This window comes from Phoenix dactylifera, chromosome 9 (genome assembly GCF_009389715.1).
Source record: "Phoenix dactylifera cultivar Barhee BC4 chromosome 9, palm_55x_up_171113_PBpolish2nd_filt_p, whole genome shotgun sequence".
Taxonomy (NCBI): Eukaryota; Viridiplantae; Streptophyta; class Magnoliopsida; order Arecales; family Arecaceae; genus Phoenix; species Phoenix dactylifera.
Window position 1 is genome coordinate 1,114,846 of NC_052400.1, and position 20,849 is coordinate 1,135,694.

Here is a 20,849-nt window from a genome sequence, read left to right on the forward strand (position 1 = left end):
ATGCCCACTTACGTGGTTAAGTGCCATTTTTTGGATTACATGACAAAAAAAAAAAGTAGCAATAGAGAATAGTAAAAGTGGAATGACGAAAAGTAACAAGTTGATCAAAAGAAAGGATGGAGGCTTAACCAAATGCAATAAGTTAATTCTCCCTCCTCTCTCTCCTCCCTCAAAATATCTTTAAACTTTGGTTGAGGTCCAACTTGATTTCTGAACGCTAACCAACCAAGAGGTGGCTAATGTTACATCAACGTCCGCTGCCTGACCGCTTAACGAATTAACCATGAAAATGAATAAATATTATTTTTTTGCTGCTCAGTTAACCTCACCATTTTGTTAAGATAACAAAGTGTTGTTTAGTTGAAAAGGTATGGGCTTAGTATTTAAATGCCACCTTTTGGGTTATATCGACAAAAAAATAGAAAAATGAGAAGAGAGGCTGTGAGGATGTGTAGGAGTGTGTTTAGTCACGTACTAGTTATTTGCTAGATAGATTTTAGATACTTATATAGAAACAAAAAATCCAAATAATATCTTCTAGCTAGCCATTTTGGGTGAGATTCTGAATTGTTACAAATGGTATCAGAGTGGACCAGTTCATGTTTCATATGGACTAGAGGACACGCCAGCATGGGCTCATTGTGACTGACCATAGTGTTTGTGATAAGATTTGAATGGATTTGAACCCTTCGTCCGACGAGGACGTCAGGATAGATCTTGGATACTTATATAAGATTAAAGAATCCAAATAATACCTTTTAGCTAATTATTTTGGTGAGGTTCTGAGTTATTACAGAGGCTTTAACTATATCATTCATTATAGTTCTCCCTTCATCTCTATCTTTAACTAGGTTAGCAAGATAATTAGCATCCAGGGCCAAGTTTAACCACCCAGAAGTGTCATTGTTTGGCTAGTTAAATGGATAATCTCAGCCTAATCGATGGTTATCAAGGAACCAAACTGGGCTCTAACCCATGCCTCTTTGCAAAGGATTGTTTGAGTGGGAAGCAACTAAACAACAATTTTTCAGCTTCATGGTTAACTGGTTAAGCAGTTGATATCGATAGTTATGGTTACTAACCCCATAATCTATTATCCAAGAACCAAATAGGGTCTTAGTGATTACGGCCAGGTCATCAGGTCAAGCCTATTTAGAGTGCTGCAAATGCTCTATCCCCTAATCTATTATCCAAGAACCAAATGGGGTCTTAGTGGTTACGGCCAGATCATCAGGTCAAGCCTATTTAAAGTGCTACAGATGCTCTATCCAAATATTAGCTTGCTAACTTTCCCGGCACGTCAGTGTTAGATGCAATGGGTCACAAGATTGATGAATTCAGATCAAACCAAAAGTAGAATGATTTAGGTGACAAGAGCTAGGACCCAAAGTATGTAGGTTAGCATTATAGGAGCAGTGTTTTTCTTCTTTCTTTGTGTTCTGATTTATGAACTACTCAATTACATAAGTCTATTAGATGGTTTCGGCACCCAGAATACAACCTCTAAATTCTTACATATCAGCTAACTTGTTGGCCAATGTATTTATTGCCTTCTCTATGTAATATTGAGGTCTAATTGGAAATTTCCACGGGTAGAAAGGAAAACTAAGGAAAACTTTGAAGCCGGGGTTGATGTTTTCTCAAAAAAGTGATAAGGGCTCAAAGGCGTCAAAGAGGAGCTCAGTTTCAAGGGATGGTTTGTTGAGACCTTCAGAAAAAGGTCTCATGGGCAAGACAAAATGCAGGTCTAGATAGGCTAAAGAGCACAAAATGGAATCAAAAGACAGGCTCTTGAATTTTTGAATATTCTTTGAACCTCCACAAAAATGAGAACATATCAGTTACAAGAGGTTGAATCATCCAAGGAAATCTCTCGCCCCAGCATAAGATATTCACAAGGGTGAGGGAATCACTCTTGATGATTAGCCTTGTAATGTTTAGGTTAGTAACAGTATATAAAGCTTCATAAGTAGCCAAAGCCTCGGCAAGTTAGTGTTAAGCAACACTCAGGATTTTATGTACCGGAGTTATAGCGGAAAGTTAGGGTGAAACTTGGATTAAGTTCAAATCAAACCTGGCCTACATCTGCTTTTGATAGGACCATGATAGGGTTTTATAAATTTGAGTTCGGCTTGAGCTCACAAATCTCAAACCAAAGTTTTCCATCTATGTCTCAAGCAACCATGTTAATTCCCCCAAATCTAAAACAAGTGATAAGTCATTTGTTTTTTGAATATAACTAACAAGCTTCAATATTATATAAAATAATAATTTACTCATCTCTAGAAAATGTACAACAAATGAGAAAAAATTATTAAAAGAAAATTGAATCAAGTAGTTGGGTCTTTCCCAAAGTTGTGGGATTTCTTTTCTTCTCTACTCATAGTGGGATTTCTTATCTATCATCATGTATTGGAGTCCGTGTGTGAGAATCGGTCTATTGTAATTCAGAAGGATCACCGAAATCGATGTGGATTATTTTGGCTACTACAGATATTCAGAAGAATTACCAAACTCGATATGAATCACTTTGGTCACTACGAATATTTAAGAAGATCACCAAACTCGATATGGAACACTTTGGCTACTGCGAGTATTCAAGAGAATCGAATTACCTTTCAGGCCTAACTCGTTGGAAAAGATTGCTGGCACACGTTAATAGATCGCGTGTTTTATTTTCAGGACTAATCACTTTGCCCTGTTACGAAGTTAAACGTAAATGTGTGACTCAAAGCTAATTTTTCTTTTTGGGCCTAGCTAGTTAGGGCAGATTACTGGCACATGCAGATAAATCGCGTTTTATGTATTTAAGAGAGAGTCTCTGTCGAGCCTAACAAGTTGGGGTAGATCACTGGCACACGCTGATAGATCGCATGTTATGTCTTTAAGAGATAGTCTTTTTCGAGCCTAGCTAGTTGGGGCAGATCACTGGCACACGCTGATAGATCGCGTGTTATATATTCGGAAGCTAGTCTCTTTCAAGCCTTATCGCGGGGTTGATCGTGGCCATAGTCATGACAGACTAAGAGAGAGTTTTTAAGTTATGCATGGCATATTTTTTTAAAAAAATGTGTTGATAAATGCATTTTAGCATTATTAAATTGTTTAGATTTTGAAAAATTTATTTTAGATTTTAGAAACTTACTGGGCCATAAGCTCGTTACCTCTTTTCTATTTTTTTTTTACAGACGCAGCCGAGTAGATAGGGCTTAGGATCGAGCAGTGAGGTGCTTAGGATTTAGAAAAGACTGAGTAGTGTTCCTTCTACTCTTTTTTGCCACTGCTTGAGTTTGGAATGATATGAATGTGTACGAATCAAAAGGCTGACCTTGCATGTCCTGTGGGGTTAAACCCTATAGATGTGCGGTCGTCTGTCACATACTTGGCTTGGGCCATTCGGTCAGGGCGCGACATCATGATTGGATAGGAATAAGATAATATCTTCTAATCTCAAGCATCGATCTCAAGAGCTCATTGATGGTGTGATCCTCCTTGCAAAGGGCTAGTTTAGGCCATTAGGCGGTAGGCACAAAGATAAAATCTGCCGGTGTCGAATCGGTACGGTATTATCATGCAAGCATTTAATTATTGTTTAATTCTTTCTACTCCCAAAATTCCCTCTAGCATAAGCCGTATAAAGAGGAGCCACTGTATTCTACCCAAGTTTAGCTATCCATCATATAACAAATGCACATGCCCATGATGAATTAATATAATCCCCGCAACAAACTCAATCTATAAGTGTTTGATAAAATTCATGTTCGGCTCAAACTATGAAGTGTGGAACATGCAACACAAATAATTAATCTACGAAGTATTTAACAAATAATTGTGACCTAATAGTTAGTGGAAATAATATTTGTTAGGCGTCACCTGGTCCCTCCTCACCTACTTCTGAAAAAAAAAAAGAAGAAAAAAAGATTAGCAGGTATGAAATGAATGCGACTTTTGAGGTCGACTTCGCTGAATGGTTGTGCGATTTAAAAGAAAGAGGTTTGATGTGGAATTTTAAAAATACGTACAGGAAACTATCTTTCTCTTAATTAATGTGAAAGTAATGTGCATAAAATAGTAGTTAGAACAATCAATGTGTTGCAGTTCCATGTCCCATAAATGTTAGCTTAAATTCACGGCAAAGACATTAGATTTCAAACCGACAGATTTCAACATTAAACGTAACATTACCTACTGATGGAAAAGTTTGAGAGGCCATTTTAGGATCCAATGAATGACCCACTTGGTGTATGAGGCATGAAGCTAATTCCCTTAGCCATATACTTCCGGATAAAGGAGAGGAGCAAATAAATAGATGGGAGAGTGGCCCGCATGGTCTTTACTGTTTTCTTGATGCTTCATAAATGTTCGAGCCTGACCCAGAGAGGCCATGGCTCCTGTTGCCATCTGCACGCCAAACGGGTTCATGGCATAAATGGGTCAAATGACGGATTTCTCTATGTCAGTGGCAAGCATAGATTGATCTTAATGGGTGGCAGGCTATTATTTTCTGGCGATTTAGGTAGATGTTGCTGTCTGTGATGGTTGGATACTTGGACTGTTGGGTGTCAAAGTTTACATGGCATGTCTTTTCCCTCACGAGGATGCATAAATTTGACCCCAAAATGTAAGTTCAGGTGTCATATGTCTCACCTTTGGATTGTCTGCTCCAAGTATTCATGTCTTCCTTCCCATGGCTTCCCTCAGAGTTATTGCTCAGACTCTTCTCATGTCTTGGTTTCCCTTGTCCATGAGAGAGAGAGAGAGAGAGAGAGAGAGAGGAAAAGGTAAGAAACTAGTCAAGTTAGGGTTGGGTTAGTCCTCTCCGTAATGTTTTGCTTTTTAATTTTCTTGGTTGTATCCGTACATGTTATATATGATACCACCATTTTTAGCGCAAAAAAAAAAGGGTCTGCAATTTAGTACTCCGAGCCCAAACTTAAGCAAATTATTCTCGGCTTGATGGAATCAAGCCTTATGCGACATTGAGCCTTGATTAATATCTCTCTCTCTCTCTCTCTCTCTCTCTCTCTCTCTCTCTTTCTTTTTTTTTTTTTTCTTCTGTTTCTTTTTTAACGAATGGTGGAATTGCTGCCAATCCAACACAAAACACCTCGCAATGTTTTTGAGTGGAATCTACTCCTAGTGCAAGAACACAGTTCCTTATTTGTTGTTCTTGTTTGAACCTCTTATTGAAAAAATCTAAATGTCGAGCTAGATACTTCAAAGTTAGGTTAGCTACTTCCAATTTTTGTCAACCCAATACTTATCAAGAAAATTGAATAATTCAAACATTCTATGATGACCCAAACTTAAACAAACTAGAAAAAGCTTAACTTTTTTAATGGTTTAAGTTTGATTTTATAATAAATCTATAGCCTAATGAATGGAGGCACCAAATCCTCCACCATCATCAGCACCATTGTTGTCATATCATCAAAATGTTATACAAGAACTGCGCTTCCTTCCGACCTAACATCTCGAAACATTGTACCTTGCTCAGCAACCACTTTATAGGTTTGGTTAGATATCTTATTTATTAAAGATTGTTTGTAGGGTAAGAAAGGGAAGATAGATGATGCAAAAAGTTTTCAGAATTCATCAAAGATACTTCGAGCTGATTTCTATTAGGGATATCGTTCAAGATAAAAAAAAGAAATCGAGGAAAAAAAACACTTCATGTTCCGAATAGAAGTTCAACAATAGTAGCTTATAATTTACTCAAATCTCATTATGCTTATGATTTTTTTTTTTTGATGGCATTATGCTTGTCAATTCTATTGTAACAATTGGATCATACTCATTCATTAGATTCTCCTCCTTATGAAATAATTGTTCGTGCATCTCATAGGCTAAGATTTAGTTCACATGTAATCCCAATTTTACATGAGGAAATATGTGTCACAAGTGGTCCTTCAAGTAATTTGCCCTAAGCCAATAATATCTACTTTCTCCAAAGATTGCCACAAAAGATTTTTCTGTTTTGTTCTGCAGGGGCTTTTATTGCTGCAATTTAGACCACATCCAGCTCCAAGGCCCAAAATATTAGTCAAAATCTTCACCCAGATCGACTCCACCCAAAGACGACGCAAGAGGAAGCGGGGTCCACAGGGTCCACGTCCACTCATAGCGACACCCACGAGCGTTGGGTCGATTGCTGTCGAGATTTAAAGCCCACCGCGAATCTGAACCCAAACAATTCCAGACTCGGAGGCTCTGTCAGCTCAAAGGAGAAATCATTTAATCAACGCCGTTGGGTGATTTGGTCACGTTTCGGGGTTCGCGGGCACAGTCCGAGATCCGAACATGATACAAGGGACTCCAGCCACTACTCTGGTGGGGCCCGCAGTGGAGTGTACCACTTGTCCACGAGTGGGAAGAGAACAAAAGGGAGCATTGAATGCTCTCCACGTGTGAGATCAAGGCGGGCCCGTGCATTAAATGGTGACGTGGACGCGTGCCATTAGTTGGCGGGGAAGAAAGAGAGAGGGGGAGGTGATAACGGTCGAACTGCGACGAAGAGCAACGTCATCTGTTTGACCCTCAATCAAACACTTTGCATGGAGAATCTACTTTTGAACCCGGTTCTTTTCATCTTTACAGGTTTCTTTACACAGATATTTAACCTCAAATTTTATCAGCTGCAGACAAGCTTGGCTTAACTTGAAATGTATAGGAGTTTTTTTTTTTTTTTTTTTTTTTCTAGAGCTGGCGCATCATACTACATAAGTACAAATATATCCAATACAATTCGAAAACAAAATATCACGGAGTGCCCTAGGCAGCTCCACCTCCTAGGTCCATAGAGTACTGTCCGAATAGTTAGTCACTTGAGCAATCACTCAATCCGCGGCCTTATTGGCCTTCCTGAACAAACACTATGGACAATAAAAAATAAAAAAAAAAATTTTCTTTGTCATAATGTCCATAGGACTAAAAATATATTATAATAATTTAAATTTAAAAAAAAAGAGAGATAAAGAACTTGCTTTCAAGCATCATAAACTTTTCACCATCACATTTGCTAGCCCAACATAAATTAGGGTTTAAGTCAACATGAAATAACGTTGGTTGTTATAAATCTTTAATAATTACACAGAAAAAAAATCTTACTTGATCACATCAGTATTCATCAAATAAAAAAATAGTTTTGAATTAAATTGAAAGTTTCAGTCCACTTTATAAGAAAATGAAGGTTTGAGTTAAATCATAAACAAAGAATATGTCAATGCAACTAACCACAATGATGAAATAAAACTAGTTATTTAAAGCTTTGTTTTTAATATATTAAACATAAAACATGCCTCTGTTCAAATCATACATCTATATATTTTTTTTCAGCCATTCTCATAGCATTCGGCACATTCAATTCATATCATTGGTCTTATTTCTGATGCATTGCTACAGCTCTAGCCTATGTGATGTATTTAGATGGAGGGAACAAAAAGTTGTGAGAACATCATTTATCTTGATTTTTGTTCATTGCTTTTTAATAAATTATAATGCTTATTTAATAAAAGTGTTGTGGCACATTATGTGATAATGATAGATAAATATTGAATGCACCTTGCAGTAGGCTTCCATTATATTTCAGTCATTATTCTAAGAATAGGTCAAATAGAAAGATAAAAAGAGAGTCCAACTATATTGGCATCCACCAGCTTCAATTCATCAAGTTTCAAATCCTTGAAGTTGAGGAGAGTTAACATGAAGTAAAGAGCTCAGACTTTTTGATCCATAGCCATAACTCAATACGTGGCTTGCCTTGTACCATACATTTAAGACAAGAGGACCCCATAGACATACATGTGCTGAAAGATTTTTTATTTTTCTCTTCTTAGTAGAAGAGCTTGAAGACCAAGTACAACCTAGCATCATCCATTAAAGTGAAATAGGTACAAGACAAGGGGCACCATTGAAAAGGTTTTTCCCTTATAAATATGGCTTATGAATATCAGGGTAGGTTTATCTCTCCCTTCCAATAATTTAAAAAAAAACACAAAGTCTTTTGTGGCCAAGCACCATTATAGTCATGGAAAGTACATTTAGACTGTGATTTATTACTTCACAGATGGATTATATTGTCTTAGTTTGCCTTTCTTACAGATACAATAAACTCAAGAAAGAGCAGGTAAAGAAGTAAGTATATGTGCAAAGGACTCTTTCAAAAGTAGCAAGCTAGAAAATTTTAATTAGCAAAAAGAGATATTGAAAAAAAAATATTTAATAGAATGTCAGAGTCTCTTGACATGTAATTATTTTTTTTACTAATTTAAATTTTCTAGCATACTATGCTGAAAAAAAGAAAAGAAAAACTATAAACAAGGCTAAACATTATCTGAGTTTGGATCAAAAATTATTTCTCAAAGCAAATAATAAATAACAATAAAAAATAAATTTATAAATTTATGAACTATAAATCGAAGATTACAGAGATTCCCTGCCAGCCCCCAAAAGGAAAAAAAGACAATAAAATAAATCCTTTCATCTTTAGCTCCAAAAGAGTTTTTTTTTTTTTTTGTACAGAAAAGGAAAAACATCAGCTTCCATCTCTCTCTCTCTCTCTCTCTCTCTTTTTTCCATGTGTCCACCTACTCAAAATTTAGCAATTTTGTTTCTCCTTTATATATCATCATCATCATCATCATCATCATCAAGCTAAAGCTAATTCCAGTCGGTGTGTGCCGAGTTGAGGTCAATTTTAGGCTTCTTTTTGAGGGCAGGGAGCGGCACGTGCGAGTCACACCGGGGGCACCTGGGGTCAACCTTGGCGATGAGGACGTAGAGGAGGCACCCGGGGCAACCGGCGGCGATCATCCCGCCGGAGGAATTGGAGACGTCGGTGGCGCCGTCCTCGTCCTGATCGACCGCGGCGCGCCGTTTGATGGAGGAGGAGGTGGTGGAGGAGGAGGAGGGAGAAGGGGAGCCGTCGAATTGGCCGCGGAGGGGGAGGCGGATGCGGGACTCGCGCTCGGCGCGCTCCAAAGCGGACTTGACCTTCTCCAGGGTACACACGCTAAGGTAATCGAAGGAGGCGGAGGAGGAGGCGGCGGCGGCGGCGGGTGGGGGCGGGACCGCTGCCAGCTTGAGGTCGAGCGCTGTGAAATCTTCCGAGAGGCCGACGCCGACGGCGGCGGAGGCGGGCGGTGGGGGAAGGTTGAGGTCTTGGACTTGGCGGGACGACGGATTGGACTCGCGCTTCTGGAGGTACGCTTTACCGGACTATAAAGATGAAAATTTTGGATTTTGTATTAGAAATTTTGGAATATAATGAACAATAATATGAAAAAAAAAATCTTTTTTTAAAGAAAAATTAGAGTTTTTATCCAAAAAAAACAGCACTGTCATAATATCAAAAGTTCTTCTTCTTTCGGTCCATAAAAGTTCTTCTTTTTAGGGAAAAAAAGAATGGAAGACAAGATCAGACTCAGAGAAATAGAGGAGCGAGCCGAATGGAAATTATGAATTTTGATCAAGATAAATAACATCAGATGGAACAGTAAATGTAAAAAATAGGATTTTTTTTTTTTAAGTGAAATCTGAAACTGAGAAGATGAAGGATAGGAATTCTAGGGTTGAGGAAATCGAGGAGTTAATGGAATAAAATAAGCGGGAAGTATAAAACAATTCAATTTAATAACTCAAATTCTAAGATGGCAGAAATCTACAGTTTGGGGATCTGAAAGAAAGAAAAGAAAGCGAGATTTTCATGGGAAAAAAAAATCTCTCACAGAATTCGAGCAAACAAAAGGGAATTGAAATCCTTCTCAGAAAAACAGGAACTTTCGTATAAAAAACCGAATAAAAAACGAACCCGTCCGATTTCTTCTTTACAAAGATCAGACTTCGTCAAAAAAAAAAAAAAAAAAACCGACACTGTTACAAAAGCCCGCAAGAACTCAACCCAATGACTCCAAACCGACGCACAAATTCGAATTAAAACGAAGAGATTCAGCGAATAAGAGTACCAATAGATCAAGTCGCCGCTCCCAGCCGGCCGGCACCTGGCGCTCGAGATCCACCTCCCCCGCGGACCCCAGCACCGCGCCGCCGCCGAGGAGGTCCCTGGTGACCAAATCCCTCTTCCCCTCCCCCTCCTCCTTGTTGTACCCGCTCGGCATCCGCGCCAAAGAGCTCACATCCGCCGCCATTAGCGTACCTTCAAACTTCTCTAGGGTTAGGTTTTTTTCCCAAAGACCTATGAAACGCTTCCACCGGGACAAAGCGCAGAAGAGGGAGTCAAAGAGAGAAAGGGAGGAGTTGCAAGAGACCTTCAGAGGAGACGCCTATTTATATAGTTTTCATTAAATAATATTTAAGCCTAGGTTTTGGGAAGCACTAATTAATTCATTAAATGGGATATCCCTCGCGTAGCTATATTAGATAAGGTAATGTGATTTCGTTAATTAATAATTGGTGCCGATTGTGTACAGAGTTTAATTAGTATTTAAGAACTTTACGTTGTGGGTGCAGAGAAGAAGTCTACCAACCTTGGGGGGATTTAATGCCTTCCTTAAACCGAGCATAGGAGGGTACATGCGAGTCTTATACATGCAATGTATTCATGTTCGGGTAGTACCGTATGGCTTTGCAGGGTAATGAAATGTACATTGTCTTGCTGGGTCTATACACATGTATGCAGCAATAAAAAATTTACCAACTCGAACTCGACCTATTTATTGAACAAGCAATCCGATCCCAGATTGCATAACTTATTTACTGAACCGATCAAATTAGGTTAAACAGGTCAAAAGAATTTAAATGGGTTAAATAAGTTAAACATATTAAATTAAATGAGATATAAATAGGTTTTAAATGGGTTAAATGAGTCAAATGGGATTTAAATGCTCAAAGGTGAATTTAGGCCTATTTAATGAACGGGTTTAGGAGACTTATTTCTGATTTGAACCTATCTATGCCTAAACCAAACTTGCTTAGGTTGAAGATACGGTCAAAAATTGATATCCTTATGCAAGTGTATTAGTATATATAAACAATGAACAGCACATTAGAGTGATTTATATAGGTGATGTGCTAGCTTGTGTAACCTTATAACACACATCCATGCAATAACTTTTATGTATTTTAGGTGGTTGAGATTGTGCCCAATGGTGATTTAGATATTTTTCTAAATAACATATAAACGTGCTGCATATGATATCAATATCGCCATTTAGAATTATATGTTCATAAATGTTATAGATAAACATCACATTGATCTCATATTTTTATGGGCACCACACATTAATTGGTGCAGCGCGCATGTAGCAAATATAAAATTATGCAGTACCTATCAAGTAGAGAAAAATTTTAGTTATAAGTCAAAGTTTTTTTTTCTTTCTTTTGCATAAAACCATGATTTACCGAATTAATTTTTCTCATGTGAAGCCATTTTTTTTCAATTTATTTCTGCGTTAAGATGTAAATCCTATTTACCATGTTAATATTAGACAAGATAAGCAACAGTAAATATATAAAATATAAGGATAAAGAAACAATGATGAAATAGTTGTGGTTATGGCTTCTAGATAGTTATAGTGGTACATCATGATTAGTAATTATGCAAAGTTAAAATGGTGATATGACCTTTACAACAATAAATGTGCATTATTATTTAGAATTATGTATTTTGATATTTTGGTGGTGGGATTGTTAGGAAGCATATGGTTGAAAGTTTTGAGGGAGAGTTTAGGATTTGAAGTTAAATGCTAAAAAAGCTTTGAATAAAATTATTGCAAATATAATGAAGTTGGATGAAAGTGAATTGCATATCTAACATGAGATTATGTCTATAACGAAGTTTCCTTCTTTTGCTACTTGAAGAATTTGTATCTTAAAGATAAGGAAATCAAATACTAGATAGAGTTAAGCATAAAAGAATTCTTGCATATCTACTAGCATGATGACAAAAGCAATCAAATTGATTTGGTATTTAATTGCCAAGAACAGATAAGTTTTGAGTTAATAAGGTCGATTAAATCTTACATTATTAAATCAATTTATCTTTAGTGTTATAGTTTGAAAAAAAAAAAAAAATCCAAGTACAACCTTTTATATGCCACCATATCTAGACACTTAGTAAGTGTTTATGGATTACATTTTTTATGGTAATATTTATAATAGCTAATCACTGTAGGCTTTGACAGTATAATAGAATCATTAAAAGCCATCTATTAATTGCCTACCTTGAATAGATGGATTGAATTTAATCATAGGTTCAAAGCACCGCGTCTTTTTTCCATATCTTTTTGTAATAGTTTTGACCATTAATGATTTTGCGGCTTTATCCTTTAGGAAAATTTTTAACTCATTACTAAATTGTTCCATATATTGTTTGTAAAAATAGAAGTCTTTTGCTGAATTATATTAAATTTTTTATTTATTCTTCCTATTAGCTTTGCGATTATTATTTTGTTTTCTATGTAAGGATAAATATATGCTTATAATACATAACATTTCAAATAAATCATTTCCTTGTTATGCACAAACATCATTCATATCCATGTCCATAAGTCACGTTCTTTGACCTCTTTATGGAATTTTAACTCATATTTAATAACTAATGCAGGCAAATGTGGTTAAATTCATCTGAATAAGTTCATTAATTTTTTTTTTTTTCCGGCCACTTTGATCTCAATACATAACCATCGATACATTCATTAAAAAGCGTCGGAAATGGTTTTTTTTTTCGGTAGCGAGAGCCTCCTATTGGGGGGCAAAATGGATCGTCTTGCTTGCTACAGTAAGGCCATCCAATTTCAGCCAAATAGACCCCAAAAAATGGTTGAGCCGGACCTCGGTCCCGCTAAGAGTCAATTCGAGCTCGAACTTTATCGAAGGCTTGGCCGATCTTAGACAGATCTCTCTGCTGCTACAACATGCGCCAACCTTCTCCGATGCTCATAGCAAGGTGCCCCTCGTGGGACGAAGCCGTGAGGGAAAAATTGCTGTGCACGAGCCGTGTACGATGTTAAGCACATGCATGCTTCTCTAAAGCGGACAGTACCTTGCTCTCCACCGAGCTGCTCCAGCATTCTCCATAGACAACACGCCCTGGCCGAGCTTAGAGCTCCTCTATACTCACCAATGCACCCCGACCAAGTTCGGGGTGCCTTATCCAATGACGCACCCCGACCTCCGAGCTCAGGGCACTCTACCGAGCACATCTCGGAATCAGGGACGCCGGGCTAGCCTTAGCACTCGTCAAGCCGACCTTGCCGACCTTGCTCATGCCCACCTACATGGTCGTACATCGTAACACTGCCGCACCATGCTTTACTTGCTGGTCAACGACAGTCAAGGACAATGCCATGCTATTCCAACCGTCCCCTATTATGATTGTAACGCCTTACCGTTCACAAGAATGGACTGCACTGCGCACCACAAGCAGGCCCCAGCTACACGCCATCTGGCTTAAAGCCACTCCCTCTCATTATGAAAACGGGCTATACCTCCGCCACCTGAACACCTCTACAGAGACTATAAATAGCTCCGTAAGGTAACGTAAAAGGGACTTCTGGAAATCCATCCGAAATTCACTCTAATTTGATCGTCGAAGGGCCCTCACCGGAACTACCGGTGAGGCTTTGTGCAGGTACACCGTCGCGCGGGAGGTGGCTCGCCTTCTTTCTCGACATTTCGGTGGCTCCCTCGACTCCTCCGGTGTGGTCACCCTCGGGCCAAATTTGAACCACAACACCTCCAATGTTAATTAAAATATTCTGGCTTGTGGACATTTATCAATTGCGCCGGATTCGCCTGATGTCATCCACCATGTGAGCAAGCTCCGAGCAGCCAAAATGAGACAGGTTATTGGATCTCTTATGACTAAATTATTTGATATAGATGAGTATATACTATGTGTATATAGTGGGATATTTGTAGAATATACTCAAATTTATAAGTATATAACATATGAGTACTCGTCGTACTTCAAGAAGAACAGTGCACAAGCAATTAAGTTGCACCATAAAAGACCCAGCAGGATATTTATAACCCTACTCTTATAGGTCCCTTGGTCCCATTAAAAGCTTCTTCAATCTTTACACAAAAATAAATGCCATCTTCCCCCATCCTCCCCCAGTCATTGTACATTAATGAGAAGTTGGGACTCTTAATCATAGCCATTATGGAGGACCCAAGGTTTCATAGGTGAGTCCACTACATGGGCTTTCCTTGTAGAGTCACCACCCTGGGAAATTAATGGATGCATTCATCATTTGTGGGGTACTAATATTTATACACATACAAGTATTCTTCCCTTGTGGAAGACTTGCACTGTGTTCTTGCCCAAAGTTCAGGGGAGGTGGTTGGCTCTCACCAGTCTAATGGACGGACGTGAGCAATTGGGCAAGGGTGGAATTAAATGCTCAGGGACTCATTAACTCATTTATTCAAGCTATTAAAAAGGCTTTAATAAGGCTGGGGTTACAAATGGATTTAATTTCTTCTATCACTCATGGAGAGAGATGTTAAGATAGGGTGGGTGAATGGATTTTTGGCTCCAACTGGTGTGCTGGTTGAATACTTAAATGATAATAACTACTGTTTTCCATCGTAATCAGCAGCTGTGCATGCGAGTTGAGAGATTTTAGTGGTTAGAAAGTGAAGGAGAGAACCAAAGAGGTAATGGAGAAAACATGCACTTTAGAGTCCCTATCTCCTTGAGAGGATGACTATGAAAAATATCTATAGCCACTTGGATGCTATATATTTGTCCTTGATAAAGGCCAAAAGCAGAAAAAAAAATTATCCTACATGACATGCATCAAGTGGCCGTGCACTTCGATAATCAGCTCATTTCTGTAGCAGCGCACCAACATAAGAGTTTGATGAACGAAATCTACAAAAAAGGAGCACCTATAATTGGCCAATGGCCACATGGTACATTTAGTGCAGGTATAATATTAGCCACAAAGCCACTCGTACGACAATAGCCTTCTCGATGCATGATAATTTTTTTTTAAAAAAAAATTACTCATTGAAGCTAAGATCTTTAGATATTCGTAATGCCACTAAATTTCTGGCATGCAAACCATGCCTTTTTTAATTAAAAAAAATAAATCTTATGGTGGTTATGAATTATGGATCTTGGATTCTATGTCATTCATCCATAGTTGATCCGAAAACAAAAATGAAAAAAAAAGAGAGCAAAAAATAAAATTTACAAGAAATTTCCATCCATATTTATCTTTATCTATGCTTTTTTAACAGAATGAAGATATTAAATTTGCTTTAGTTTTAGAGCAGTTAGCTATTGGAGAATGCCATTAGCATTCCAAACATCCTAATTAAGGTTTCATATAAAGAATATCCACCAGTTTGAGAAATAAATGATCAGCTTTCAGTCACCCACATGAACAACAGAACAAATGCAAAAGCCTATCATTTAAGCTGGGTACGAAAACTCAATAATCCATGCCATGAAACTTTATTGTTCCGTAAGGTATGAATATCTATTTTCACTGTTGGCATGAATGCATTTCTGGACCACATTCTGTATGTCCTTGTTTATCTTCAAGAATTGAAGTTGTATACTAACTAAAATCTTTGGGGAAGGTGAGCATTTATTTATTTATTTATTTTTGATAGTTATGCACTTATTTAGTTGGTGCTGAATTCAGCAGAGGGACAGATGCATTTTTTATTACCTTAACAAACATAAATTTTTGGAGTTTGTCCCCATGGTAGGTTTTCTACAGTAAAACCTAATAGCTGACATCAATGGTAAGACTGAGCTTTCAGCATGTCCATTTTCAAAAATAGGAGGGTCTTACAGAACCAATTCATGCAATCCAAAAAAAATAAAGAGAGTCACATCTGATGTGAAACAGTCTTTATCATCATCATGGCATCAATAATAGTTTTAAAAAACTTTACTATTATATCATGAACATAAAATTCTATCCCCAGTGTGTACTCTCGTATTTTGCAAATGCCCAGTCTATCCCCCATTGTAGATCTTTTTTGTTTCTCTACATGCACAAGATATTATTATTCAAGACTCCTCATTCCTCTACTCCCAAGAATCATCTCAAACTAGGTCATCCGTCTTACTCTTCAAATATGATTTTATCTTTCCTCCATGTATTTTTTTTTATGATCTATATCATATTCTCTGAAGGGATCACACCATTCATCTACTCCCTTTTCAAAAATTAGTATTTGCCAGCATTACTTTGAAGAGTTGAAGAAAGGAATGAATATATTATGTTATCATGAGTTACATGATTTGGCTTTCATAAATTAATTTCTTAAGCATCATCATTATGGCACCTAGTCCTTGTCCATGGACAATTATATTTAACATGTTAACATGTCTCCAATTTTTATGTTACATGTGATTTCTGGTTTTCAGAAATCCATTGAAATAAATAGTAAATGCTTTAGGAAGGGCTTGAACCTTTGAACTTCTGGTAAACAACCACACAATCTAACAAGATAAAACACTAGCCACAATTGAATCAGAGACCACTGGACTCTTGCCCAAAGCCACTGACTAGAAGCTCTGTCCATTTAGATTTGTTTAGGTTTGGTACTTGAGTCAAGTTCCAATGCAAAAAGATAAAAATTGTAATAAAATCGTCATCTTCAACCTCTTAGTGCAGATCAATCTGATGTGGATTTTTTAATGGGGACTCAGTAATAGAGAACTTCTTAGGACTGAGATATCTCTGAATTTTTCAAGACACCGGATGATTATTTCAGCAAGGTTTCATGGAAAACCTCTGCATGGGGAGACTATTTTTTCTGGAAAATATTAGATGATTTAGCAAGCAGATGGATCTTGTCACGCTATGAACCTAGAATATAATAAACACCACATACCTGTATGTCGGACCATGCAAATGTGCAAGGTTACGGATTATATCAAAACAATAATAATTCTTAAAAATTTATTTAATCAAGAACTTATTCAAATAATTCTTATAATAGTTTCAATGTGACATAAGTCAACATATGCTAACTATTTACTTAAATCAAATAAAATATTCTAACTAGTCTAAATAGTTTGACTAGAACTCTAATAACTGAAAGTATCTTCAGAACCCCAAGTCCCAAGCAATCATGCATCTGAATTTGAGAAAAAAATATAATAATAAGTTACACTAGCCCAGTAAACAACATAATACCCCAAAGTGGGGTCTAAGTATGCCAAATAATTAGCTAAAGAGCAAGATATTGACTGAAAAATAAATCAATTCTCGAATAATACATATATCTCTTTTAAAATTTATTATTATTTTCATAAAATGATACTAGAAATCCAATATCAGGCTATAGCCATATAACCCAGTGATATGGGTTAGAATAAACAAAGTGCCAAACACCACTATTCTAATCACCACTGGTGCGGTGTTGAAACTAGTTTCTCAGATTACAAGTCGACAAGGCCAATAAATAATCCCCATTGGCGGGGCTAGATCATATCTGTGCTGAGAAGACATACATATAAAGCAGATTTTTCATAATTTGTCTAGTCATATTTTCCAGATTTTATAATATAGCATATAACATATTTTAAAATAATTACTATCATAACATTAGTATGTCTGATCTGTTTATCAAAGTATAACACATATATCATAATCAAATTTAATCAACTAATTATTATTTTATCAAAAATTTGAAAAACATACTTCGAAACATTAGGTTATTTACCTTTTCTAGCTTCAAAATCTCATTTCAGTTAGGCGGATCATGTGCATTTGTTTTAATATCATAAAATATCATTAATTTCATCATTCTCTCAAAAGCTAAGTAAAGTCAAAAATTAAAATACTATTAGAAAACAACCTCATGCCCCTAAATTAGGTTGGTCAAGTGATAGTGCTCGATTGTCCAGGTCGGTTTGAGCAAGTAGAATCCCACTAGTCAGGTAAAAATCAATAGTGGCCAAATTTCAAAAAGATCTACCTAGGGCTGAAGTAATAGGCCAGTCTACCACCTAGGTATTGGAGCGGTTCGGGGCCTCCACAATGGAGTCAACTGGGATCCAAACAAAGTGAGGCAAGGCTTCATGCTCGATAAAAATGAAGAAAGATAGGGCTGATCGAGCAGTAAGGCCCAACTATCTGATCGGTCGGTCAAGTTCATTCTATCCTATCAAAGATCAAATCAAAATATAGTTAACATATAGTGATTACGGATGGCTAGATCTAGTGGAATCCAACAATGACCAAGATGCTAGTGAATGCTGGATAAAAGTCAAATGTTGAAAGGTCATAACTGAACTAGTTCCGAACCTCCTATTTGGGCTAATCTGGAGTCCACATGTAAAATCCTGAGCCCTAGATAATGTAGAGAGAGAAAAAGAGAGAAGAGAGAGAAACAAGAGAGGGAAGAACAGAGAAAAGAAAAGAGAGAAAACTCTCTCCTTTCTCAAAATAGGGGAGGCTTGTGATTGATTAGAATGGATGCAGCCCTGACGGTCAGCAATAGTGGCCTGATGTCCAGCCTCCGACAAAGACTACGACCATGACGATAGCAATGACCATAATGGTTGGTTGTAGAGAAAAAGAAGAGGAAACCAAAACTAGGTTGTCCCAAAATAGGAAGAGTTGGTATTTCAGCTCATTAGCCAACGACTGAGGCTCAGCTATGGTAGTAGAGCTTGTTGGAAGCTCGATCGAAGCTTTGACAAAGACCTCAGCTTGAAATCACGATGAAGAAGATGGAGAAAAAAATGGAACAAGGGAGACGAAAGCAGAGCATTGGGTCTTCATCTGAATCCAGTGACCCACCAACGAAAATCGAGCCGATGAAATCATTGATAATGACTGAGGAATTCTAAAATAAATATAAAAGAGAGGCAGGGTTGATTACCTTGCGTCGATGAGGCAAATTGACTGTGGTTTGTTGAGAAATCTCAACATAATTTGGGGAACTTCATGCCTTTCAGTGGCAATTGATCAAGAATCAGAAGTGGGATCATGAGAGGAAAGAGAGGAGTGTATTTTATAGATCGATTTCCATTGAGAAATCTCAACGCAGTTCGGAGAACTTCATGCTTTTCATTGGCGATTGATTGAGAATCAGAAGTAGGATTATGAGAGGAAAGAGAGGAGTGCATTTCGTAGATCGATTTCCAAGGTCTTGCCGAAGTCCGGCGGTAGTGAAACTCCTTTTCCATTGAGTTCTGAAAGAAGAGGCGAACCCCCATCTGGGAGTCCTCTCCCATCTCAACTCTTTTTATTTATTTATTTATTTGGGCCTCTTTTAGTGATGGGCCAGGCCAAAAAAGCTGGGCCTTACGGATTTCATTGGATAGTGTTCATCATGATTTGGAAGCACCAGGTCTGTGAACAAGGCAAGCCATGAGAGGATAAATCTATTGAAATTTCCACAGGGATTCCCTTAATGATCACATGTCCTTGGGTATATATCTAATGAAATTTCGACGCAGCGATGAGAGGTAATTACCCGGATCAGAATAAAATGGCAAATAGCGATAAGAGGTAATTACATGGACTGCAGTAAGTGGCAATAGCCATGAGAAGTACACAAATGGATTACAGGAGAATGGCACGTAGCCATTGTTAGAGTTTTAATTTTAAAAAAGTTTAAATTTTTTCTTATCCTCTAAATTTTAGTTGGTTTAAATATTTTTTTTTGGTACAAGTTGGTTTAAATGTTTTAAAATATAATTTTATAGGGCACCTCATTTAGAAGAGCTGCGTCTCTTCGGAAGAGAATATTGGTTTCCAAAACGATATGGTATTTCTGAAATATTATATAGCTTTATAAATCATTGTTTCTGTTTGGTCATCTAAATAGAGTCTATAAATAGGCTCTGGGTCCAGCATCTTGGATCCTCAAATCCGCTCTCACTTATTTTTTTGTCTTTTCTATTTTCTCTGCCTCTAGAGAGAGATTGAGATAGAAAATTTTTCTCTTCTTCATCTTTTGAAGGAGTTATTCAGGTCAAGCCTTCATCTCCCCAGCGATCGTGCTTGTTAGAGGAAATTCGGGCTGAGCTGAGTTGTTGTACTTAAGGACAAGATTACTGCATGTAGGAGTCGAATCATGTTCATAAGCTTTCTACCAATTGATTTTCAAAAAAGAATTGTAGACAAAGAATTTTATTTATATTTATTATTTTAGATCACACGTAGCAAGTTTTAGGTGCATCATATTTTCAGAAATAATGACTGTGATCGGTTCCTTAGAACTTCCAGTCGATATTATGCTCTCCACAATTTCCAGCCTTGGGTTATTTGATTATGCAGAGCCCAGTCAAGCCCACACACCAACCAACACTTTGTCAGGGAATAGGGATTACAAATTCAAAATGGTCCATGGGATGTGGAGCCTCTAAGCTGGCAATAGACCAGCCAATGAACCTAAATCTGGTAGGCCACCCTAAATTACATGTATGCAAAACACTGATCGAACTATGAAACCAATCCGAATTGATTTTTTTGGTTTAGTTTATATCATTCTTTTAATAAATTTCATTTGCTGTCGATCTGAGAAAGGTTTGAATTAAAAAAATTTGGTTTGATTTTGATTTGAGCTTTTAAAATATATTGGTTCAAACCGGCCCGACCCAATCTCATATATATATATATATATATATATATATATATATATATATATATATATATATATATAATTTTTTTATTTTTTAATATAAAATTAAAATTTTATGTTTAAATTTAGTCCAACCTATTTAGCGTAACCCATTGAACGTCAACAACCTAATAAACTGAATAGAACCAAATCTTTTGGATCGCTATAAAATGGTTTTAGGAGATGATCGGTCCAGTTTTGATTTGGTTTAGGAAACAAGTATATCTATGGATCTGACCTGATCCTTGCACATTTCTGCCACCTAAGATGCATGCACGGCAACT

General features: G+C 37.2%; 1 protein-coding gene across 1 annotated transcript; it reads right to left on the reverse strand.

Annotated features, from left to right (window-relative positions):
• Nucleotides 1-8,370: 8,370 nt before the first annotated feature.
• LOC103722034 lies at nt 8,371-10,271 on the reverse strand. The gene is made up of 2 exons (XM_008812452.4): nt 9,963-10,271; nt 8,371-9,216 (listed from the first exon to the last, which is right to left on the reverse strand). Exons 1-2 carry the CDS (start codon nt 10,143-10,145, stop codon nt 8,659-8,661), a joined length of 741 nt encoding a protein of 246 aa, XP_008810674.2. The 5' UTR covers nt 10,146-10,271; the 3' UTR covers nt 8,371-8,658.
• Between the last annotated feature and the right edge of the window lie 10,578 nt (nt 10,272-20,849).

Bases quoted from the DNA above. Each gene is read 5' to 3' on its own strand.
- LOC103722034 (XM_008812452.4), bottom strand. From the start codon at position 10,145: ATGGCGGCGGATGTGAGCTCTTTGGCGCGGATGCCGAGCGGGTACAAC. The intron at 9,217-9,962 runs GTACTCTTATTC...TCATCTTTATAG, and splicing joins AGCGGCGACTTGATCTATTG to TCCGGTAAAGCGTACCTCCA.